At 47.4% G+C, this 23,819-nt stretch overlaps 3 protein-coding genes across 14 annotated transcripts; 1 reads left to right on the top strand and 2 right to left on the bottom strand.

The window, feature by feature from the left end:
* Positions 1-71: 71 nt before the first annotated feature.
* On the bottom strand, positions 72-8,079 carry git2b (G protein-coupled receptor kinase interacting ArfGAP 2b). Of its 5 annotated transcripts, XM_057018484.1 has the most exons (21): positions 7,953-8,079; positions 7,799-7,864; positions 7,145-7,278; positions 6,947-7,059; positions 6,603-6,708; positions 6,350-6,436; positions 6,129-6,259; positions 5,745-5,839; positions 5,616-5,661; positions 5,378-5,429; positions 5,190-5,262; positions 5,016-5,113; positions 4,823-4,934; positions 4,579-4,733; positions 4,356-4,508; positions 3,473-3,682; positions 3,120-3,209; positions 2,505-2,587; positions 1,981-2,136; positions 1,760-1,823; positions 72-1,533 (listed from the first exon to the last, which is right to left on the bottom strand). In XM_057018484.1, the coding sequence occupies exons 2-21, from the start codon at positions 7,848-7,850 to the stop codon at positions 1,324-1,326; spliced, it is 2,220 nt and encodes a 739-aa protein (XP_056874464.1). In that variant the 5' UTR covers positions 7,851-7,864; positions 7,953-8,079; the 3' UTR covers positions 72-1,323. The 5 variants fall into 5 exon arrangements, with proteins under 5 accessions (XP_056874464.1, XP_056874466.1, XP_056874465.1 ...); XM_057018486.1 differs by having other exon boundaries at positions 1,981-2,133; positions 7,799-7,986; XM_057018485.1 differs by having other exon boundaries at positions 5,378-5,426; positions 7,799-7,986.
* Positions 8,080-9,501: 1,422 nt separating this feature from the next.
* On the top strand, positions 9,502-18,810 carry sgsm1b (small G protein signaling modulator 1b). Its single transcript, XM_057018328.1, has 24 exons — positions 9,502-9,792; positions 10,799-10,874; positions 11,336-11,498; positions 11,601-11,750; positions 11,910-11,977; positions 12,228-12,370; positions 12,460-12,591; positions 12,702-12,826; positions 12,916-12,983; positions 13,050-13,213; positions 13,301-13,430; positions 13,630-13,756; positions 13,830-13,894; positions 13,965-14,110; positions 14,195-14,323; positions 14,412-14,585; positions 14,723-14,788; positions 14,867-15,916; positions 15,990-16,114; positions 16,204-16,286; positions 16,410-16,519; positions 16,590-16,686; positions 16,762-16,929; positions 16,997-18,810. The coding sequence occupies exons 1-24, from the start codon at positions 9,730-9,732 to the stop codon at positions 17,083-17,085; spliced, it is 3,711 nt and encodes a 1,236-aa protein (XP_056874308.1). The 5' UTR covers positions 9,502-9,729; the 3' UTR covers positions 17,086-18,810.
* Positions 18,811-18,969: 159 nt separating this feature from the next.
* srsf9 (serine and arginine rich splicing factor 9) lies at positions 18,970-23,663 on the bottom strand. Of its 8 annotated transcripts, XM_057018364.1 has the most exons (6): positions 23,520-23,636; positions 22,833-22,870; positions 21,999-22,175; positions 21,615-21,811; positions 20,078-20,250; positions 18,970-20,004 (listed from the first exon to the last, which is right to left on the bottom strand). In XM_057018364.1, exons 3-6 carry the CDS (start codon positions 22,154-22,156, stop codon positions 19,765-19,767), a joined length of 768 nt encoding a protein of 255 aa, XP_056874344.1. In that variant the 5' UTR covers positions 22,157-22,175; positions 22,833-22,870; positions 23,520-23,636; the 3' UTR covers positions 18,970-19,764. The 8 variants fall into 8 exon arrangements, with proteins under 8 accessions (XP_056874344.1, XP_056874339.1, XP_056874343.1 ...); XM_057018359.1 differs by lacking the exon at positions 22,833-22,870 and having other exon boundaries at positions 23,520-23,663; XM_057018363.1 differs by lacking the exon at positions 22,833-22,870 and having other exon boundaries at positions 21,999-22,178; positions 23,520-23,641.
* Positions 23,664-23,819: the final 156 nt, after the last annotated feature.

Raw genomic sequence — 23,819 nt, 5'->3', positions numbered from 1 at the left:
CCAAAGGGGGCGGAGCCTCTCCAACAGGTGGGGAATTACGCACACAGGCGCAAGAAAAGCAATACTCCTGCTTTGAGGTATTGATATTTATTTTTGACTAAGGCAGGGATTGTTTTCAACCACAGAGGTAGCGGAAGGGTACAGCTTACACGGTCAGGACTAAAATCAGGGGTGGAGAGACACTGAATACACGCACTCTGTGAAATGCTCTTGTTTTGAAGGGCTCCATCCTGTCCACCTCTGTAATGCTCACCAGCCATCAGTGCATTCACCTGATGCTGAACGAGACGGTTTGCTCAACAGACAGTATATAAATACATGTATTCTTTAGTTCTTTCCACCCTTGGCTCACACCAATGAGTGACACACATCCACCCAGCTCCCACAACACAGAGTCAATCGGAGGCTACATTTACTTCATCGCCATCGCTGTAAATCCAACACACCGCAGAGACAGCACCGCAACAACAAAAATAAAAAGCAAAGATGGCAGGTTTGTGAGTGACCAGGTGCCAGCTGAGATCTCCCGAGCCTCAGAGAAGAAGTTAGTTTGTGAGGAGCGTTGTTAAAAACAAAGCTTATGAAAATAAACATTGATATTCTCTTAGAGGTATGACACACATTTTATAAATAGAATAGCATTTGAGTAACTTTGATAAAGAATTACTTGGATAAATACACTTTATACGTTTGAATAATGTTTAAATTGATTCAAAATAGGTGCCCCTCCCTCGGCAAACATCCAGAACATTCCAAGTATGGCTGTTAGCATCAGGACTCCAAAAATTAGCCAAGCGTAAACCTGCAGTGCGTTGCTCGGCTCCCTCTTCTGGCAGAGAGAGGAACTGCACCGCCCAGGCTCTTGGAGTAGGAGAAACCTGATGCAACCAGCTTTTGTAACGATTAGCTACGTCTTCAACAGGCGCGGAGGGATTGGGCACGTGATTCACAGGCTGCAGCTGCACTCTTCGCGTCCCCGTTTGCTCGCAAGACAAATGTCGGAAATCTAGGCAAGTGGTATCTGTCCCCAAGGGCGACAACTGATGGCGAGCTCAGCGCAGAGGGATCGGCTGCTTGTCCGTCTAACTGATGTACATCTACATACACAACACTGCACTTTTTTTATGTACGTTCTCTTCTCGTGAGGTAAACAATAGCGACAGTACGTCCTTTTACTCTGGATAACCGCTGTACAAAAAAGTAACCAAAGAAAAATAAATAAGTGATATTTTTACGTCACATTTCTGAACGTTTCAACGACTGGAAAAAAAAAAAAACGTGATTGATTAATACGGGGGAAACGGCACCGTCTTTGGACTGCAGTTAGTTGTTGTTTTCTTTTGTCGTCACGGTGACGAGTTGCTTGGCAGCTTTAGCGATGTCGTAGGCGCACTGGATGACCTGCTGAGTGACCAGCTGGATGTCCGATGGGCAGGGGCTGTGCTCCGCCGCCTTCTGGCACTCCCCGTGAAGCCTGCTGGCGCTGGCGGTCAGGAGACACAGAGACCCTCGCACAGTCTCGGAGGACGGCCTCTGTGAGGGGACAGGTGGGACGGTTGACACTGAAATAAAAGCCTGACGTGACAAAAACTGGAAAGAATCCCTCGTGTAGGCAGCCCACTCTGTTTGAGTCAACAATGTAATCTGATTACCCGTGGACAAACCAGTTAGTTTACAATGGGCTGCTTTCTATTCAAACATTCCCTCATGTGTGTGTGTTTGTGTGTGTGTGTGTAGCTGCTTGCTGGAGTCAGCTTACCTTGGGAAACAGGGCAGCCATCTCGGTCACTGCCAGGCGGATCTTCTCTGAGCAGGGGAGGAAGCTGTGGGACAGAGGCAAAAGACGCGATCATGTTGTGTTGTGAAAACCGCGCACGCATCTCCAGAAACCCACAACCCCGACCCACAACCCCTGCTGTGACAGCACTGACAGAGGTTAACCAGCCGATTCAACTGGGGATTTTCCCCATCTTGATGTACCTTTCATGTTTGGTTTCCTGGGCAGCTCTGAGGAGCTCCTGTATGTTCTTTGTGATCTGTTCGGTCTTACAGATGACGTCCTCCGTGCACGGCATGGCGGCGCCTTCCCCGCCCTCCTCTCGCGGCTGCGCTACATCGGGACCTGGAAGAGGGCTGCTGTGGAAACAGTTCATTCATGAAGACACGGGTTCAAACCTCACAAATAGTCCTTGTTACCATTAGCATGAGAAGGCTATGTAGCATGAGCACAGATAACTATTGTGACCTGACAGTGAGAAGAGGCAACAGCTCCTCTGGGAGGGCCTGGCTGTACATGCAGTCACAAGAGAGTCTCAAGAGTATAAAAGAGACGGCCAGAAACCGTTGGTTACATGAGCACAGCTCAACACAGCTGTACCCTCCAGAATTACCTCCAGAGAGCTGCGGGTTTGCACATTTGCCACCTAGCTGTCAGCAAGATAAGGGTGTTATGCGGGTGTGACACCCCTTTGTGTGACATGTGCTTGCAAGTTGCACGTCCTTACCCAGTCTCCTCCAGTTCAGAATGGCTGGGAGTGGTGTCATAATCACTTTCCCGTGTGACCACCTGCCCTTCTAGACTACAGCCCTACACAGATGTCAGGAAACAACCATCAAAATGAGTAGAAAATGAGCGCTGACAACCTGTATACTAGAGTCATGCACTTCTGGAACCGAAAGCAGAGTATCAGTGAATTAGCTGTAAAGTAGATTAAGCGGAAAAGTAATAGACAATAAGGTCATGGTGGTCTTGGGCTGGGTGCCAGAGCTGGTGCAATTAGTCGATGCGAAGAAATCCGGATGCAAACTTTAGATTCAGTTATCAGTGGCTAGGGCACATCGTGATGAGCCGTTTAATCCCAGATGTGCGGGACAGACTGGGCCGCACTGGCCGGCTGACTGGAGCAAAAGCAGCCCAGTTGAAGGTTCTGGTCAGCTCATACGGCTGAACTAATGCAGATGCACGGTGGTGCATGCAAGCAGGCAGGCCAGACTACAAAAACAAAAGCAGACAAAAAGATCAGAAGGGAGAAGACTGTGGAGGTCAAAGAGGGGGATGGTCTTCACCATCCCATGGGGGGGGGGCTGCCTCTCAACCTAGGGGAGGCGCAGTACTTAACCCTTCGAGATCTTTCATCCCACGACCAGGACAGGGAAGAGGGGAAGGTAGGGAGGGAGGAAGCAGCCGTCCCCAAAGGTCCCCTCCCAATCTAGAAAGGGGTCAAACCAAGTTGAGCATCCTCATAATGAGATGCGTGAATAGATAAAAAGGACTGTAAGATGAGGATTAACACACAAACACGTCGCCAAAATATGATGAGTACCCCCTGCTGGCTGGTTGCAGTAAAAATAAACAAAAAAAAATCATAATTCCCACTACAAGAACGGAGAACAGATCACAGCAGTTCGGATGCATCACCCACCCACCCACCAGCCCCGAGGTGGCACCAGACGGTGGCCTTCCTGTACTTACATTCGTCGGGAAGGGTTGTAAAATGACTCCGTCCTCGTGCCGGCCCGTTTCAACCCGGTGGGGGTATTGTTTGGGACTATAGCCCGTCTCATACATCGATATTGCGCGACCTCCGCGGGGCGGGTGTCGACTAAAGGGCGCCTGGAGCTGCGGTGGTCCGCCGGGGGCCTGCCATCGCAGGGTTGTGTTTTCAGTCTGCAGGGAATTCAGCTGAGACAACAGAACAGCGTTCAAATCAAGTGGCGTGGCGGGTGGGGGGGTCACGTAACAGAAACCCAGCCAGACATCAACAACAAAATGGAACAGACCTAAAGGTTCCTCTAAGTGCCCTCACTTACAGGAACAGCAGGCAGGAAGCGTGACTGCTTTAGCTTTGAGTTTCCGCCTGACAAGCTTCAGCTGTGCTGTAAAAACCTCACGGATCGGCTCAAGTTTCCAAACGCTTCAGGCTGACGCTCCTCCTTCGTCCAGCCGTGGTCGACTGGAGCAGCGTTACAGCAATGTTTACGTTCGAAGGGCAGGTTTTTGGAGAAGCGTGTGAAGCTCGGAACCTGACTGATGACGACGACGCGCCGCTGCTTTTCTTTACATTCTTGCTAACGCGTGACTCCAAGAATGCTGCCTTCTCAACCACAAAGCACTAAAACATCCAGCCTGATTAAACTGTGACAGAACAGAAGGAAGCCTGATAACCACAGGAATTTTCCTTGGCAGACGGATATTTGCTCACTGACATCAAGCAATTCAAGCAAAAATGTTGTGTCAGCAGCTATAATAAATATGCAATAACAACGATCATCTCAATTGTAATTGGCGCTGATATAAATGTATTCAGAGTAAATGAAAAGTCTTTTCTTCACGCGGCAGATGTAAATGCGCTAACCTTGCTCTGCATCAGCCGCAGCTCTTCGCTCAGGTGACAGTTGACCTTCAGAAGCTGTTGTATTTTTGCTTCCGACGCCGTGAGGGCGCTCTTCACCTCCATAAACTCCTGCACCGTGATGGGTCCGTCGGAGAGGTCGGAGGACTCGGAGCTCTGCAGCAGAAACCGTCACGTTAGGAAGGATCCTTTCACATCCCGAAGACGCCAACACTGGGACACCGGCCTTGGTCCTGCGCTCGTTGCTGCTGCTGTCCCCGCAGGTGGCTTCCTGGACCGGATCCTCGTCCGAGGCCACGCTGTCGTAATCGGGTTGGTCGTTGTCTTGGCTCTCACTGTCATGGCGACCGTCTATTCCCTGAAGGATCAGCTCCACGTTCTCTGAACAAGGGCGGCCAAAATAAGAAAAACAAACAAGCGATTAGAGACCAATCAGGCAGAAATACTCCGATGATTAAAGCCAGAATCACCTTTGGGACTTTCGCAGGCGTTACCCCACTGCCGTCGTTTAGCGTCATTCAGGATGTCGATAACCAAGGTGGCAAACTCGTTGGCACTGAACCTGGCTAACTTCTGGCGACCCTGAATGAAGCAGTTACAAGACGGGACGTTTGAGCACCGCGTTACCAAACCAAACCGGAGAGTTCTGCTGACGGGACGCGCCTGGTTTCTGGTGGACGAGTACTCCGGGTTGACAGGCAGAAAGGGCACGACTGTGGTGTCGGTCACGAGCGTGCTGTGGTTCTGCGTGGCCAACCACACTGGAAACACCACAGACACACAATTATATCATCGGCATTAACGAAGGATGACGACAGACGTTCATCCGTGTCCCACCTGCGTCAGTTTCCCTGCGGTCCACTTCATCGTACACATCCATGGCGAGTTCTTCAAACTGGTGGTTACTGAGCTGGAATTTTAAAAAGCCCAAAAACGAGCCATCACCTAAAGTTCCTGTGACTTTGTTCTACGACTGAAGACACAAAACGACCTTCTGCACCCGAAAGGAGTAAAACGCGTCTCACCGACTGGAGCTTCTTCTTGGCAGCTTTGGCAAACTCCGACAAATCCAGGCTGCTTTGGAGGAGGAAAGGAGACATTTACTTTGGTTTCCCATCCAAAGCTGCACGGACCGTCGACGTCAAGCACACTTACTTATTTCTTTATCCGTCAAAAGAATGCATTACGGAGAGAATGTGACTAAATTATTATCAGAGTTTTGCGTACAACAACGGCGAGACGGGTGCGAAACAGAGCCCGTACCTGTCTGCCATCTGTGGGATGATGAAATGTTGGCCACTTCTGTGATCTGCAACACATACAGAGCCACAATCCCAATTAGAAACAGCCCTCACGTGCACTGGAGCAGCCTGGATCGACGTGGATACGCACCCGGCCGTCGCCCGCAGAGGTAAAATGTTAACCGGTCAGTGAGTTCATACTGGATCTCCACCAGCCTCTCCGCGAGCTCGTGATGCCCCGCTTGTCTGTGCACATCAGAAGAGAAAAGGTCATTTATCAAAAATGCGGATGAACGCGTCAAACAGGACGCACACGAATAATCTATAACAAGAGTTCCGCCTACAAACAGCCCTTGTTTGATGCGAGACGTCAGTCTAAAAATGATTTTAGCGTCACAAACCACAACACCAGAAATAAATGGGGGGGGATTTACTGTTGTTTCCTCTAAAATGACTGATGAAATACTCCCCAGGCTCTGCACACAAGCTTTAATGCAACACGATAGAGGAGGAACCATTAAAGCCGCTCTTTTACCTGGCGTAGTCGGTGGGGGTCTTCCCGCTGGAGTCCAGGGCCCCAGGATCAGCTCCGTAGACCGCCAACAGCTCTGCTTGCAGAATCTGCCCAGCTCTCGCTGCTATATGGAGCGGAGTGTTTCCTTTCTCCTGTTGTCAACCCCAGCATAAAGAAAACATGCATTTGCAGGCAACACTGATGCGTTCTCCTTCAGTTTTTGGGGTTTTTTTCCAACCTACCGGATGGAAAAAGTTGGCCTGCGCCCCCAAAGACAGGAGTCTCAGGCAAGTCTCTAAGTTCCCGGTCCGAACACTGGAGTGGAGTTGCTGAAGAGAAACCGATAAGAATTGGATGTGAGCTCGTAAAACAGACACGATGAAAGGCAAACTGAAGACTGTTCATCTACTTATTCACGGAACCAAATGAGTTGGCTCCCTTTTCCTCCCCAAAGCTTCCACAGTTTGGATATGGAGAATTTGAAACACACTCAACCTTGCTGAGGTCCTTCGCGGTCACGCTGTCATCCTCCCGACAGGGCATCCGATGAACGTACGCCAACATCTGATATTTCGCCTTGATGAACTCTGTTTTGTTGGGACTGCGAAAAGGAGGTGCATTTATTAGAAATCGGAACTCTGCAGGTGATTCTCACATACAAACTCAAGACTGGCATGACGGTATCTGACAGAGGACGTTTGATGCTGCTCCGTATTTGCTCGATGACGTGGACACTTTTGAAAGTATCCGAGATATCTCATGCGCCACTGACTGCGAGCGGTCACTGACCACCGTCAAATATCAAACGCGACATGCGGAAGTCCTAAAAAGGCACGTACTGAACTTTGTCCTGGGGATTTGCTTTGCGCTTCCCGCTCATTGAGGAGGACGGGTCCAGAAGGCTGTGTTCCCAGATGGAATTGGCTCCGTTGCCGTAGAGCGCCTGAACCATCTGAAAAATTCCACAACGTTAGGTCGACCCGGTATGGGCCCCGTGTTTCAGTGACTGGATCTCCAGGTTCTGTCTGCATCCTCACCTGTAACTGAGACGGAGGCCACAGAGAATGAGTCAAATGTCGGACTTGGGAACTGTGTCGCCCCAGACCTCGATGGATGCTGCAGCACTCATCGCAGACCAACACCCCCCTGTTAACGGAGGCCCAGCGAGGCTCTAGAAGAGGATTCTCGTGTTAGTTACCCCAACAGACCAACAATAACAGGGTTAAAAACGTCATTCCGCACAAGTAAACTGAAGCGTTTACGGTGATTAACCCATAGGTCTGAATCAGGCTAATGTTGCTTCCCAAGGTCTTCGTGTTGTGCAAAGTTTGTACAGCTAAATCTGATGTTTGTAACGTATCTGTCGTGGGAGGCGGTCTCATTAAATTAGCGACGCAAAGGATTATGAAGCGGATGGAACGTTGACATTTTAAAAACACCATCGAAGATTTCAAACACTTCAGGAATCGGACAAGTAAATGTAAAAACAAAGATGCACGACACACATTTCCCCACTCAGACCAGTTGTTAATTCTTTAAGCAAGATCAATAATACTCGTGCATCACATTTTATATCAACTGCGAATATTAGTTCATTTTAGCATTGCCGGCTAACTTGACGTAAGTTATAATAACGGTAGGCGCTAGCTAGCTAGCCAGGCGGCTAAAGCTAGCTCGTACGGCATCATTACCCGGAGCACTGCAATCTGCGCAGACCTCTCTGCTTCGGACTCGTTTTGACATCTCTCGATAGAATTCTTTGGAGAAAGATAGAGATGTGAAACACAACCACCAGACAAAGATGACTAGCAGACTGTGTTTAGCGACCGCAGACACTTTGCTTACTTGCCCTCCTCCCCTACTGTTGAACAAAGCAGTGTCCCATTCCGGTATTGGAAAACCTCATCTGTCTCCTACCTCGCTTCCTTCCTTCCTTCCTTCCTTCCTTTCTTGCCCTTGACGCACGTCTCATCAACTCGCACCCCCGCTAAAATGAGGACTGCGGTGTACCCGACCCTAACTAACAAGGACTCTAATTGTTATTTTCTGAATGATAATAGCGTTAAATGTGAATATTTGTCTCACGTCTCGGAGGATGTGTGTGATTGTCTGAAGAACCAGAAGGATTTGGATGTTTGGAGCAACCCACCAGCTTCCACCTCCTTCTAAATCTGTGTTAAGAGATGAAAAGTGAAAAAATCTTTTTTTTTTTTTTTTTTAAAAAGGAAATCTAGAGTGATTAAGTAAAGACACCAAACTTGCCATAAACATTTATTGTCAGCTTGACGCTGATGCGTTTTCAGTATGTTGCGAAGCCTCCAGACAAAAGTCACTGATGTTCTTTAGACTATAATGTGAAGAGTTCTGTGTCTTTGATCATTCTGACGATAAACATGGCCAAACATTCCAAACCTTTCATCTGGAATGCTCAAGCGTTCCTGGCCCATCTGAGCACGCAGCTGAAGAAGACTTGTGGTCCTTTTTTGAGTCCTGATCCTGGACAGACTGGCAGCAGCACGCCGACCCCCTCCACCTTTAAAAAGAAAGAGGTGGTGACACCTCATCCATCCATCCATCCATCCATCCATCCATCCATCCATCCATCCATCCATCCATCCATCCACCCATCTGACCATCATCCATCCATCCATCCATCCATCCATCCATTCATCCATCCATCCATCCATCCTTCCTTCCATCCATCCATCTGTCCATCACCCATCCACCCATCATCCATCCGTTCATCCATCCATTATCGACCCATCATCCATCCGTTCATCCATCCATCCATCCATCCATCCGTTCATCCATCCATCACCCATCCATCCATTATCCACCCATTATCCATCCATCCCTGCATCCATCCATCCATCCATCCATCCACCCACCCATCCATCCATCCATCCACCCATCTGTCCATCATCCATCCACCCATCCACCCATCATCCATCCGTTCATCCATCCATTATCCACCCATCATCCATCCGTTCATCCATCCATCCATCCATCCGTTCATCCATCCATCCATCCTTCCTTCCATCCATCCATCCATCCATCCATCCATCCATCCATTATCCACCCATTATCTATCCATCCCTGCATCCATCCATCATCCACCCATCCACCCATCATCCACCCATCCATCCATCCATCACCTGATTCATTGTCTACATGGTCACATGACACATATACAGCATCCAGGGGTATTTGGAAACAGGGTTAAAAGATGGATGGATGGATGACGGATGGAGGATGGATGGATGGATGGATGGGTAGGTGGATGGATGGGTAGGTGGATGGATGGGTAGATGAACGGATGGATGAGGTGTTTTCTTTTTAAATGTGGAGGGGGCGTCAGCGTGCGGGTTTTTTGCGTGAGTTGCTGTGACTTTAAAGGGGTGTGGGTTCTCCCAGAGACAGTGTAGCTCACTCGCTTGGTGACGACCAGCTCTCCCGTCGACGCACACACACACACACGCGCGTACGCACCAGAGCCGCTGCACCCTGCGCCCCGGAGCGATGGGAGGTACAGCCGCCGTCCTTCACCACCCCCCGTCGTGAGCGAGCGAGCGAGCGCAGCATCGTTTTTCTGCCGTGCACCGGTCGGACCAGCGCATCCGTCATGTTTTTCCCCGTCACGGAGACCGAGACGCGTCAGAAGCTGCTGCGCAACGTGAAGAAAGAGGTTGGCTCTGCGTTTTATTTCGGCCTCGCGCGCAGTTGGTGCGTGCGTGCATGTTCATGTGTGTGTGTGGACGTCGTACCGTGAGGACGAGCCTCGGAGGCCTGTTTACGATGACATTGGGTATCATTTGAGACAGAATATTTAGGGGCAGTTACAGGCTATCGGCACACGCACGGCCACAGAGGCATGTTTTTATAGATGAGGCAGGATGATGGTGTCGATGATGAAGAGGAGGAAGATAAAGAAATAAATGGCGATGTTTGTTATTTGGAATGAGGGGTGGGTGGCTTGCACGTTGAGGGAAGTGTTGAAATGTCCTCCACCCTGATCTATGTTCCACCCAAACCCCCAAAGGTGTGACCTTGCCTCTCTGATGTTGCTGTCATCATTTGATACATCAGTTCCAGCCCAAGATGCTGTTGAAAGATTCTGCATAAACTGGCTTCTAACCGGAATTAAACCTGATCCAAAGCCTCCATGATGCTAAATATCTGCTGTCCGAGGAGGAAAACCGAGAAGTCTTATTTATGACTGAAAACTGGCTTCTCCTATACATCATGCATCTCTGCTCCCCCTCACCTGTGACTCATTGCCTCTCTGGCATGCATGAATACGGTGCTGGATTCTCCATTCTGCACCAGGGAGAGGCTGGAGAGATGGGTTTAAAGCAACAGGAGACAGGAGCTACTGCTGTGGGTCTGGACATGTTAGTGCTGTACAAATGAGCACAGCATGTCCTGGAGATATGTGCATCGTTAATAACAAGCCCATCATAGTATCCCTCTTATCATGAAGAAATAGATCCGGTCATAAACACGAAATAAAGAGGGTCAGCTTTGGTCTCCGGTGCTTCAATTTAAGATATTTGTTATTGTAATCATGCAGTTCCTCCGATGTATTTGGACGTGGATTTTCGCCCCATCGTTGCTTTGCCGTTCCCTCCGATTATGCTGCTGTCGCCCCCTGGAGCCGACCTGGTCTCTCACTCTACTTCTGCCTTTTATAGGTGAAACAAATCATGGAGGAGGCAGTGACCAGGAAATTTGTGCACGCCGACAGCAGCCACATCATATCCTTCTGTGGTAATTCTCTAATTCCATTGTGTCCTACGTGATTGCGTCCTTCTTAAGGTGGACATCTCGAGGGAATATCAGTGTCATAGAGCGCGTTGATGATACACCCTGAATCATTTTGTATCATCCATCCATGGATAGCTGTGTTTCAAAGTAGACTAACACTCCTCAAAGGTGTTGATACTAACTAGGAGTGAGGTGTGTGTGTGTGTGAATCACATCCCTCATATCCTAGCAACCATATTCAGTGTGGTGTTGTCTATTTTTAAAGTGCCACCTGTGTTCTCTTCTTACCTGTCTGTCATATAAAATCAATAAATAAAACATTCGTCTGTCGCAGACAGAAATTTTTTTTCGCCACGTAGGAAAATGACCCCAAAGGCAGCAGTTGAAAACGTACCCGCTCAAAAAAGCAGCGACCGACCGCTCGGACAAATATTGACCGATCGCTTGCATGTTTGTGTGCATAGCTGTTGTGGAGGCCTGCGTGCTCCACGGACTCAAGCGCCGTATCGCGGGCCTGCTGTGCAGCAACAAGGTTGCGGCACTTTTTATGAAGGTGGCGAAAAGCTTTACGCCTGCGGAAGAACTGTGCCGCAAGGTCCAGGAGCTGGAGCAGCTGATTGAAAACAGGTGAACTGTCTTGGGTTTCCCAGTTTTAGTTGCACGTCCGTGGGTTGTGGTTCCGACACCCCATCTTAACTATCACGTGTGCTTTTTTCTACGCTTTTTCAGCAAGCATAACAATTCTCTGAACAATGAGCGATTTCGGCAATCCAAGTTGGCCAACCTCCCTCCTCAAGCGATGAAACACCTGTGGATCCGAACAGCACTGATGGAGAAGCTTCTGGACAAAATTGTCCTGTACTTAGTGGAGAACAGCAGGTATTTGTGGATGAGTGAATATGAGCCACAGAGACCCTAGTCAACGCTCTCCGACATGACATGCTTTCATTTTCAGCCTGAACAGCAAAAACTGGCAAAGAGGAAGTTGTGTAACTGCCAAATCCAGGTCTGAATCTTCTAAACATTTTTTTTCTGCAGTGCTTTTTATGAGAAAGAAGCCATGCTGATGGACCCGGTGGATGGCCCAATACTTGCATCTCTATTAGGTATTTAGAGCCTGCCTAAACACCACACTAGGAACTGTCTACACCAGGGCTACCCCAGTCCATTCCTCAAGGGCAGCTCATTAGCCGGGTTTTCTGTCCTATCAGGAAGACACTGCTTTAGGGAAGATGCATTTTTTGCCTGGTAGGACAGAAAACCCGTGTTGACCATGGCCCTGCAGGACTGGATTTGGGCACCCCTGATCTACAAAATCATGGAAACACTGATTGGGCTTTAACCCCATTGCCACAGTTGGTCCTTGTGCTCTGGAGTACACCAAAGTTAAGACGGCAGACCATTTCTGGACGGACCCCTCAGCCGATGAGCTTGTCCAGCGGCATCGCATCCACAGCGGCCACTGTCGGCAGGATTCACCCTCCAGACGACCCGCCCTGGTTAGATAGTCCCCAATTTAAGCCACACCTGTAATCATGACCTCCCAAAGACGTAATGTGATGTGATCGGCTTTGTTTTCTTGGTTCAGATCCAGAAGAGACAGTCCAGTGGCAGCATGGATGATCGTCCTCTCATGTGGGCTAAGGAGTATGTGGAGTCGCTGCACCAAAACTCCAGAGCTGCACTTCTGTTTGGAAAGAACAATGTGCTGGTCCAGCCAGTAAGATCAATGATCCGAGCATTTGGGAGGGATTAGAATTGTTTCCCTGTATTGACGGTGCGATCAGAATGATCACCTGGGTTTAAGAAGACCTTTTCTTGCCCATGCAGAGAGATGACATGGAGGCCATTCCGGGCTATCTGTCACTGCATCAAACCGCAGACCTCATGACGCTGAAATGGACACCAAACCAGCTGATGAATGGAAACGTGGGAGAGCTCGATTCTGAAAAAAGGTAAGCTCTAAAGATCCAACCAGCAGAGGCAAGAGAGTGTCTGAATCCAGCCTTGTAAACATAGATTATTCTTGCTATTCTTCCCTCAGTGTATACTGGGATTATGCAATGACGATTCGTTTGGAGGAGATCGTGTATCTCCACTGTCACCAGCAAGGTACAGCCATCCTATCTCAAGGCTCAGCGTTTGGGAATTTTCACCCTATCGGTTACATTTTTCCAGTTAACAGTGGCGGGACAGTAGTTTTGGTGAGCCAGGACGGCATCCAGAGACCACCTCTGCATTTTCCTAAAGGGGGCCACCTCCTCCAGTTTCTCACCTGCTTGGAAACCGGCCTGCTGCCTCACGGACAACTGGACCCCCCACTCTGGAATCAGAGGGGAAAGGTTGGCAAGGAGAAGGAATTATTGTTAGAAATTGTAGTTGGAAGGAGTTTTGTGCTTCCCATCCCGATTGACTCCTTCTCATCACAGGGAAAAGTGTTCCCCAAACTGCGAAAGAGGAGCCCGCACGGCTCGTGTGATTCTGTATCGGACAAAGAAGATGATGAAGCAACCGATTATGTGTTCCGGATCCTGTTTCCTGGCAATCAGATGGAGTTCAGTAAGTGTTTTCAAGCTTCTTGCTCTTCCCCCAGTCACAATCCAGCAATCATCACAGATCGCATTTATGAACGCATTATTACCCTGATTCACAGTTTAGGCCCATTTCCTTCACATGCATTTATTGTCGTTTGTAACCCGTCTGGCTGCGAGGATGGCGTCAGCGGTGTGATGGTGCTTCTTCCTGCATATATTTGCAGTGGCCCTGGAGCTGATCGAACAGGGTGTGAACATGTGGCAGCCGACTCCCAGAAAGTCCTCTTGTTCTTCCTGCTCGCAGAACGGCTCCTCCGACGGCTCCCTTCCTAATGGCTGCAACCAGGAAAGGTTGGCATTCCCTGAATAAGACTCGGAATTCACATCGCCCCAATCTAAATGTGCCCCTTTTCCTTTCTGCCAGGGCTCCCTTAAAGCTCCTCTGTGACACAATGAAGTACCAGATAATCTCACGCGCTTTCTACGGCTGTGAGTGGCAACTACATTCCTTAATCTCAGTGACTGTTCCGGGTGTTGCTAAGCGTTCTTTTCTTCCAAGGGCTCGCATACTGTCGTCATCTGTCTACAGTCCGTACTCACCTTTCCGCTCTGGTCAACACCACCATTGTTGATCCCGATGTGCCCGGTGACGCTCAAGGAGGTCTTTCATTGGAGGTCTGGGAGAAGATCCTCAAGGACAGCTCTGTAAGATTTACACAGAAAATACCGGGACATAAAATTAGGATTAGGACATGTAAACATTAGAACTGTGTGTGACCGAATGTTTAGGCCTATGAGGAGAAGGAGATATACAGGCTTGTGTATTTTGGTGGTGTGGCTGCTTCGCTACGTAAAGAGGTCTGGCCCTTCCTCCTGGGGCACTACCAGTTCAACATGAATGAGAAATGTCGGCTGGAGGTATAACACACAGTACTCAGTCTTCCATACCATACACACTGTCCGGAATGTCCCAGATTTGGTTGATCCCGGGGTTGTTTTGTTTCAGATTGATGAGAAGATGCGGGCAATGTATGAGCAGACCATGAGGGATTGGCGTGGTTGTGAGGCCATCGTCCGCCAGAGGGAGAGGGAGAAACACGCCGAGGCTCTTGCCAGATGTTCATCTGGAGCCAGCGTGGAAAGAGGGCCGGTGCAGCGCGACTCCACCATCAGCACGGATGCACGTTGCACCTTAATCTGCATGCAGCCATTACCACAATACAGTGGAATTCCAAAGAAAATTCCAAAATCAGTCAGCTGCTATTTGATACTAATATTTGCTTCTTTTTGCCTTCTCCCCTTTTTCTCCCACTGCAGTCATCATTAAGCAGCAGCTCCGAACAACATAATACTAATTCCCAAAGTGATTCCAGCAGCGCACAGGTACAGCTCCTCATGACAATATCCCTTCATGGGGTGATGGGAGAAGGCACTTTGTTCACCGTTTCCTTTGTTTTGCAGGTTTTTGAATCAGTCGAAGCCGTCAATCCGATTGAGCTGGGAGCAGATGAAGAGGCAGCACAGCAGGGTGCTCAACTCAAAGACGCCCCACAACTTTCGTCTTGCAGACAGCCATCTCCAGCTCTGTCAGATCAGTACAATGGGTCAGAAAACAGCCCTCTCCCTGCAGAGGCAGTTGTAGAGTCAGCAGAAGCATCAAACATTTCCACAACACCGGCAGTAGGGGAGGACATAGTGGAGCAGCATAAGAATGAGATTCCAGAGATGGGATCAGAGAACAAGACGGCAAAGCGCTGCAGAGTCAGTGACGGGTCTGACTCCAGGTTACTCTGCCCCCAAGAGGAAAATATGCCTGATGTGCTGCGTGAGTCAAACGCTGCAGAAACAAATTCAAGATCAGCTCCAGAGAAGACAAACGTCCTAAAGTTGGAAACGGAGATCCGGAATGAATACTTCCAGGCACCACCGCTTGGGGAGACCTTGGCTTTTCAAGCACCCAAGAACAAATGTGATCAGGCATCAGACCCGAAAGAAAATAACCTCGGCCCATCGTCAAACGCCAGCGCTGCAGAGTCGGAATGTAAAGAAGCCACGGCAACCTTTTCCGAGTTAGCTGAATGTAAGAAAATTGCAGAAATTCCTTCAGAGAAACCTGGTTCAAATTCGCCAGTCAGACAAGTACTGAACGCTCTGCAGTCGCTATCGCAGTCTCGCCAGTCTCCTGACACAGCAGACTCCGACGACTCTCCTTCAGCCCTGGAAATGGAGGACATACCCATAGGGACATGCGTGACCTCTGAGGATTTACATTCCAGGCCTCTAGTGGGCCTCGCTCAGCCACTCGTCTCCTTTTCACTTAAAGAGAAAATGGCATCGGAGGACCTGGTCTTGGACCGTCATCTGGACACAGACTGCAACACCAGTCCCGAGGGCACTGACCTGGGCCTTTCCGAAGAAGAACCAGAGATGGAAAATGTCCTCGCTGAGCCAGAATCTGCAAATATGGGCAGGGAGGGTAAACGGGAAAGTTCAGGAGAACGAGTTTACTCCGTCAGTATCACACGTGCAGAACAAACAGCCTCCTTTGCATCGGCAGCATTAACTGACCCAATTGTTTTTGCAGCAAGAGACCCTGGACATGTACTTGATCAATCTGCATCGCATTGACAAAGACGTCAGACGCTGTGACAGACAATACTGGTACTTCACCACTGAAAACCTGGAGAAGCTGCGGAACATCATGTGCAGGTAGGCTGGAATTGCCCAGTTAGTTGTCGCGTGTGCGCTGCCAAAACAAGCAAACGCCAGATCTTAAAGAAAAATCTTTGTTGTCGCAGTTATGTGTGGCAGCATTTGGACACGGGTTACGTCCAAGGCATGTGCGACCTGCTGGCTCCCCTGCTGGTTATCCTGGATGACGGTCAGTGAAAGTAAAATGATGGTTAATTATGGTTAATATCGTTCAGTCTGCATTGAATTTAAACTGAATTCACTGCAATGTCCTCACAAGTATACCTTTATGGCTCTGTTGCCGTGTATCCAGAGGTCATGGCCTTTAGCTGCTTCACCGAGCTGATGAAGAGGATGAACCAGAACTTCCCCCACGGAGGTGCCATGGACTCTCACTTTGCGAACATGCGTTCTCTCATCCAAGTACGTACACGCGTGATCGAACCAACAGAATGAATGCAGACACGCGGCAGCTGTGTTTCCATCCCAACAGATTCTGGATTCTGAGCTGTTTGAGCTGATGCAGCAGAACGGGGACTACACCCACTTCTACTTCTGCTACCGGTGGTTTCTGCTCGACTTTAAAAGAGGTGGAAGGACCCGAACCCGTCACAAAACGCCCTCTGGTTGAACACAATCTGATTGTGCTGTTTTCCTTCTAACAGAGATGGTCTACGACGACGTGTTCTCCTTGTGGGAAACCATCTGGGCAGCCAAGCACACGTCCTCGGAACACTTTGTGCTCTTTGTCGCCCTGGCCCTCGTGGAAATGTACAGAGATATCATCCTGGAAAACAACATGGATTTCACTGACATCATCAAGTTTTTTAATGGTAAGAGACTCAAGGGTGACGCGCTGATTTAGGTCACATGGCTGATATTGATGGTGTTTTCTCACAGAAATGGCAGAGAGACACAACGTCCCGCAGGTGCTGATGATGGCTCGAGACTTGGTCCTCAAAGTGCAGACGCTCATAGAAAACAAGTGAAGTGGGGCGTCGTCAATGGTTCCGGGGATACTGACACATCATCCTAATGATAGTGGTTAGAGGAAAGAGTCCGTAGTCAAGGTGACCGGTCTGTATCACTACTTGTTGTAAGATAGTCGTGTATCAGCATCTCTTCCTGTTGCTCCTCTCTACACTCAACCGATGGAACTATTGCCAGTAAATGTATTATTTTTTAACGTGTTCCTGTTCATCCAGTGAATGTACCCTTGTTAAAAACTGCTTGAAGACGTTATTTATTTTGCCTTAAATTTAGCTATTTTTTCAGGGATACAACCAAATTGTTCACCGTTTTATGACGTTCTTTCTGCCATACATAACTCGTGATGCACTTGAATATATATTTTTATTTAATCGTTCTGCTGAAAGTGTAGCTGCCATGATGATTCATGTCGTGATGCACTTGAATATGTATATTTTCACTACTATGTGGCATTATTTGATGGGTTTCAAGCTGTAAAATTCAGAAGCACGTTAGAGGAGGTTGTGTCGATGTAGCAAGTGCGGTTTTCTTCTCCAAAAAGCCATTAGAAGACCACTTTTCAGCCCCTCTGAGGCTTTGTGGTCTTCTTTGTGTCGGGCTCTGATACACACAACCCTGCCGGACATCCCAGACCGACCCTGTGAACTCTGTGCAGCTGCACACAGTTTGCATCAACAGTATTTGTTCTTCACTCCTTGGCCTTCTTGTTTTCTCAGTTTCGTGCACAACAGGGTTCCTTTGGGACTGTTTGAACATCGCATCAGTAAGTTGTTAACAGTCTACTTGTGCGGTGTTGTGAAGAGCTGCCAGTTTAAACTCGTTAGGCTGCGTCGGGGTTAGTTTTACACCTTCACCTCAAGATCGACCTAAAATTAGTTCCCCTTTCCTTTTCCTCCTTCACCACGCTATGTTTACATTGCAAAGCCAGATGGGTTCAGCTTCTCTCATCTGGCTGCTGAGTTCATAACTTTTGCATATTTGCTGCGATTTACCACACAAATTCAATCATCACACCACCGAAAGCAGGGTTACTTAATCCGCTCTGAGGGGCGAAATCCAGCAAGGGTTTTTTTGTCCTTCCAGGCAGACGGGGAGCATTCCGATCCCAGAGTTCCAGGTTGTTTACCTGGTAGGACAGAAAGGCTTTCTGGACTGTTTCCAGTGCAGGACTGGACTGTGACGCTACTCAAGAGGTCATTCTGGTTTACAGACATGCAGACAATGTCAAAGTTTCTGCTGCGAGGAAAGAAAATAAACATTTAATGGCCCAACGGTCCTAGAGGCAACCAATTGCATTGCGGTAAAAAAAAAAGAAAAAGCCATCAGAAATGGATGTTAAAGCAGGAAAGTACAAAGATATAGAATACTGCCAGGTACCAGCATCAACAGGAAATGCTTTAGTTGTGCACCGCGCAGTTGCAACAACGCCAAAACACACGTTGTCAATGTTTTGACTATCATTGCTAACGTGACCCTCTAAAACAGAGTATTGCCGTCTGTGTATTGCTGTAATTGTTGTCAGAAGATTGAAGTGTAAAATGTGCAGAAAAGAAAATTAATGTATAACTATGCTAGTACATATTAAATGCAATACAATGTCTGTATATGGGCTTTCAGAAAGGTGAAAAAAAGTAACTGGAAATCTATTTTTTATGTTTTGTCTTCTCAAACTGTCACCTGGTATACTTCATTTATTGCATATTAAAACTATATTTTGCAGCCTGTCTGCTAAGTGTTATACATTTATTAGTGCTATTATGTAAAGAGACTGTTCCAGGATTCAGTTTTGCATATGTTAGAGGTACTTTTTGGACTTGTTTTGAAGTGAGTCATTTTCAGATGATAAAAGAATTCGTGGCGATGCAGAAAGGACGTTGTCACAGTAAAAGTTAACATTTTATTGGTAAAGAAAAGAGACGCATTGAAAAAAAAATAAAATCAACCGACAGGCCACTTCGGTCAGACATTCACACATACTTAAAAAAATCAACATGTAATAATAAAAAAAAAGCAGCTCACTACTTGACTTCAGATACTGAGCAGTAACTTAATGTCTGTGATGGCACATTCAGCCAGAAAAACAAACCAGAAATGAACCTTTAGAAATGTGTCGCTGTAAATAATGGATAACAAGAGCCTGGTGAAAATCATCAACTGACCAAGTATCCCAAAACTTTGGAAATTTGAATACAGCCACAGTTACTCAATCATCTACGGTTGAAGGATGGTGAATTACCGTTCTGGGAAAGTTACACGTGACGGGAACGAGCAAAACAAATGACAAGCTCATAAATCTGCAGATTTACACTCGCGGCCGCATCGATTCGCTTCACAGATTTACTGAAACAATACTGAACACACAAAAAAAAGCAAAGGGGAGTATCGCGCTAGTCTTTTGGGGAAAATATACCATTACAATTGTGCGCTGGTGACACGAATTTGACAAATTTACTTTATAAAAACGGTCTGTCTCTGTAATTTAATGACAGAACTCTACTGGAGTTCTGCCTGTGGGGAGGAGCACAATGTTGAGGCGAGCCCGACCGTGGAATGTACTGCAGCCAGAATCATGTTGACGTATCCTAAGGAGAGGCCCGGAGGTTAAAAAAAAAAGAAAGTAAAAGACTCAATTTACAAAATCCCCTTTGCTTCCCTCCTACTACAAATTGTGGGCCTTCTTATCGATAATGACGTGGCGGTGGGCTGTAGCTCTGAGGAGGGGGTCGACGAAGCGGCGGACTATGGCGGGGCATAGCATGGCGTGGAGGAGACTGGTAGCGTGGCGGCGGCGGTGGGGGAGGAGATCTTCGGTTATGGAAGGGAGGAGAATAGCGACCTCTAGACCTGGAACGGGATCGGGAGCGTCCCCAGTTTGGAGTGCCCCGCTCCTCGAAGACACGGATGAAGGCGGTCTCTCCCTTTAAACAACATACAGACTTTTCTGCATCTGCACCAAGGACCAATCGCATCTCATCGCTCGTGCCAACTCACTTGATGCGAACGGAACTCGGTCCGGTCCAGTCGGCGCAAGGCGTACTCCATGTCCTCTCTACGGAGGAATTCCACCACGCCCTCGCCATCCCGCTGCACATCTGCAAAACAAACGTCGCCCGCCTCGCGCATGTGGTCCTTCAGATCCTGCCAGCTTCCAGTTGGTGGCAAGCCTGGAAAATATCGATGCGTGGTCAGAACCGCGTGGCAGGAACGTTTTGCATGTTGTCTTTAAACAGCAAACTCCACCTTTTATCATACATCCTTAAATAGCACCATTCAGACGATTGGACCAAGTTAAGATGGAGGTTTAGCAAAGTGAAATTCACAGAGGATGCAAACCAAGTAGATTAAATTAAATCATATGAAGCGGTTTTAAATCTGGACTCTTGCTCTCTTGAGCTGCAAGTTTACCATAAAATGCACATTTCAGACCTTGTTCAGACTATTAGCGCCGATCTGACGTTCGGACGATATCGCTGACATTAAAAATGAATGAGTGATATAAAATGAGAAAATGACACCTACCGGTCACTGGAGATGCTGGAATATGCAGCACACACGCGTTTTAGATTACCGTGCTGCGAGTCACGACTTGACCTGATCCACTTAATCGATTCGAGCTCCAGATCAACAGAAGTGAAACATATCTGGCTACGACTCATGATGTCCATTCTACCAGTCCCATTGTCCTCCAGTCCACCGCGAGAGAAAAAAATCTGCCTATGTTTCCAGGTGTTCTCTACTTGTCCCCTTTTCCTCCAGTCCACCATGAGAGAAAGAAATACATCTGCCTGACTTACGAAGCCTTCTTCTAGTCCTCCTTGTCCTTTAGTCCGCCTTGAGAGAGAACAACATCTGCCTACGACACATCCACCAATTCACCATAGCTGCGTTTCAACCAATAGCAAGTATTTTTTTAGCTCCTCGGAATGTCTTTTCCAGAAACTTAGATTCCTGTGGCCCATAGTTGTCTGCATTTCCATCCTTGCCTAAGGTCCCAGGAAGATTATGATTGTTGAGATTAGAGTTAGAATACGCGGGGGGAGGGGATGGGGGGATTGATCACTATTGGATTGCCAGTCTTGAAGAACAACCCGGCTAGCTCACCGCTGCAGACTTAAACACGCTTAGAGCATTCACACTATCAATAATCGGCACTGCAAAGCATTCCAAACTTCCTTGGGAGCAAAAAAAACTTCCCAGAGCTACATTTACACAACAGTGGTCAAAAAGAAGAGATCCTCCAAAGGCTCCTGGTGAAAGTTCCTGTCGTGGGAGAGCAGCCCATGACACATCTACCTATGACTCACGGTGTCCTCTACTTGTTCCTTGTACTCCAATCCGCCATGAGAGTTATATACATGTCTTGTATTTGTCCCCTTGTCCGCCAATCCGCCTTAAGAGAAAGAGACCGACTCCTGGCTACTGAGACTATTACTCTAATGTCCAACATCCTACCATTCCATTTGACCTCCAGGTTGATGAGAAAGGGATAGAATATGATAACCGATTATGACTCATGACGTCCACCTACCAGAAACTATGACCCGGAAATCAGACCTTCGAGTTGGGGGTCCAAACCTTCCTCTAGGTCCTCCTCCTCCTCCACCACCTCCTCCTCCTCCTCCCATTCCACCAAATTTAGCACCAGTGGATCGAGGATACTCCACACGGAGTTTGGAGTCTCCATAAACATATCCATTCCTTCCATAGACGGCATCATCCGCATCCCTACGAGAAGAGAGCAAAGAACTCCTTACCACAGAACGCGTGTCTCTCGTGGTTATATGCCTGGAAATGACGTCTTCATCCATTTCCTGCAGTCAGCCACTGGAGAGGTTATTATACCACTACACCTTAAGGTATCCAACAAGGAGTAAAGTGAATCGATGTGCCAGAGATCATTCCTAAAACTCACCGTGGGTCTTCAAACCGGATGAACGCAAAGGGTATAGTTCCTCTATTGTTCTTCAGTTCAATTTCACGGATTTTTCCATATTTGTAGAAGAGATCTTCAATGTCTCTCTCCTGGACATCCATGGGAAGGTTTCCGACATAGATACGTCCGTCTGACATGGTGGTTAAGCACGTGATGCTGCTGACACAGAATGGAGGGGACCTGCAGGCTTTAGGATCACTTCTTGCTTTCAACAATCGTTTCTGGAGTTCTCTTTATCATTATCGTCCCAATCCAAAACTTAGTCCAATTGCCTCCATTTAGAAGAAAAAAAGAGCAATAACCCTTGCACGGAGCCATGAAAGTAGTAAAGGATGACATTAAAAACGCGGTACAGGCCTTTAGATCCAAGCCTGAAAGCTTAAAAACACAGGATAATTCATGTTCAACAACCAGGACAAATACATTGTTAAACATTAAACAACAGTTAGTTCCATTTTGATTGGAAAAGGGACATTCCACGAGTACTGATATAGAGTATAACAATACCGCTTTGCTGTACAGGTAGTCTGACAGCTGTTAATTCACTGTCAACAGCCTGTAATTCCCCCAGTTGTTGACCTATTTGTGCTGGCGGAGCCAAGTAAATGGTGTGAGTATCTACGACCGAATCACACCTGTGCTGATATTATAGAGCACATCCGCCCTGTATTATTGCTTTATTATCGCAACACTGCTAAATGCTTACACCAGTGTGTGTAAATAAAATACAACAAAATGAATGTACGTGTGTAGACTATTACAATTGAAATACTTCAGGTATAGTCCAAGGTTATTAATCGGAAACAGACAAACCTTTAAAATGTAGGACGGATCCACCTATCAGCGACACGCTGGAATTAAGGGCAATGTTGTCAATTTCCCCCAACTTACTTTGAAAAAACAAGGATTTCTACAGTATGAAAATGTCTCCCCTTATAAAATAGAACAGCTGGGCTCATAAAAATAAAATTTTAATAAATTACGCTAGGATGCGCATAACAGTGACTATGAATGAATCAAATAAAGAAAATGAACAGAAAACTGCCGAAAAAAGTGGTGTCTTTTAATTAAACCTCAACAGCAACGAATAACTGCATGGTAATGCATCTTTAATAAAACTGTATGCAGGTGGCGCTGATCCATCAAAATTAGCATTTCAACGCCTTGCCTGATCTCGACTAGCCTAGCCTAGCCTAGCATGGGGCCTAGTCGAGCTAGGCAACTGAGGGACTTTTTGTCCAAAGAAGCGTGGGTAAATATTTGGTAATGCAAGCGTAAAAAGCAGCAGGTAACATTTCTGACTTCTTTTTCAACATATATCATGCAGCGAAAGTGATAGATTGCGATAAGAGACAAGTCTCTTTGTTAAGGACGGTTGTGGGCTAGCAAGGTTTCGTTATAATGTCAAAATACACATTCAAATATGAAAAAAAAAACTTGCATGGCTAACATCAGCAACATTTACAGCAGAGCGCACATAATATTTAAACATGCAGTTACCTTTCCAACGAATAGACAAAGCCTTCTTTCGCAAAACAATTCTACCGGTATTTGAAAAAGCACAGCCCCAGCGTGATCAGGTAAGGTGAACGAGGAGCAGTGTCTTCCTCTACGTTTGCATTTCCGGTAAGTAACGGATGTGTTTGTACGCATCTGCCCCCTACCGGCGACTACGGGGACTTACGTTTATTTGGGAAAGATGTTTATTGCGGATAAACAGAGTAAAAAAGAAGAAAGTATTTTGTTTAGGGTTGAGATATTACTTTCTCTTCCCACTTTGCCGTCTCCCCACAGTTTTAT

Source organism: Takifugu flavidus, chromosome 20 (genome assembly GCF_003711565.1).
Source record: "Takifugu flavidus isolate HTHZ2018 chromosome 20, ASM371156v2, whole genome shotgun sequence".
NCBI lineage: Eukaryota > Metazoa > Chordata > Actinopteri > Tetraodontiformes > Tetraodontidae > Takifugu > Takifugu flavidus.
Note: the sequence above shows the minus strand (reverse complement) of the source record. Positions and strands in the feature narration are given on the sequence as shown.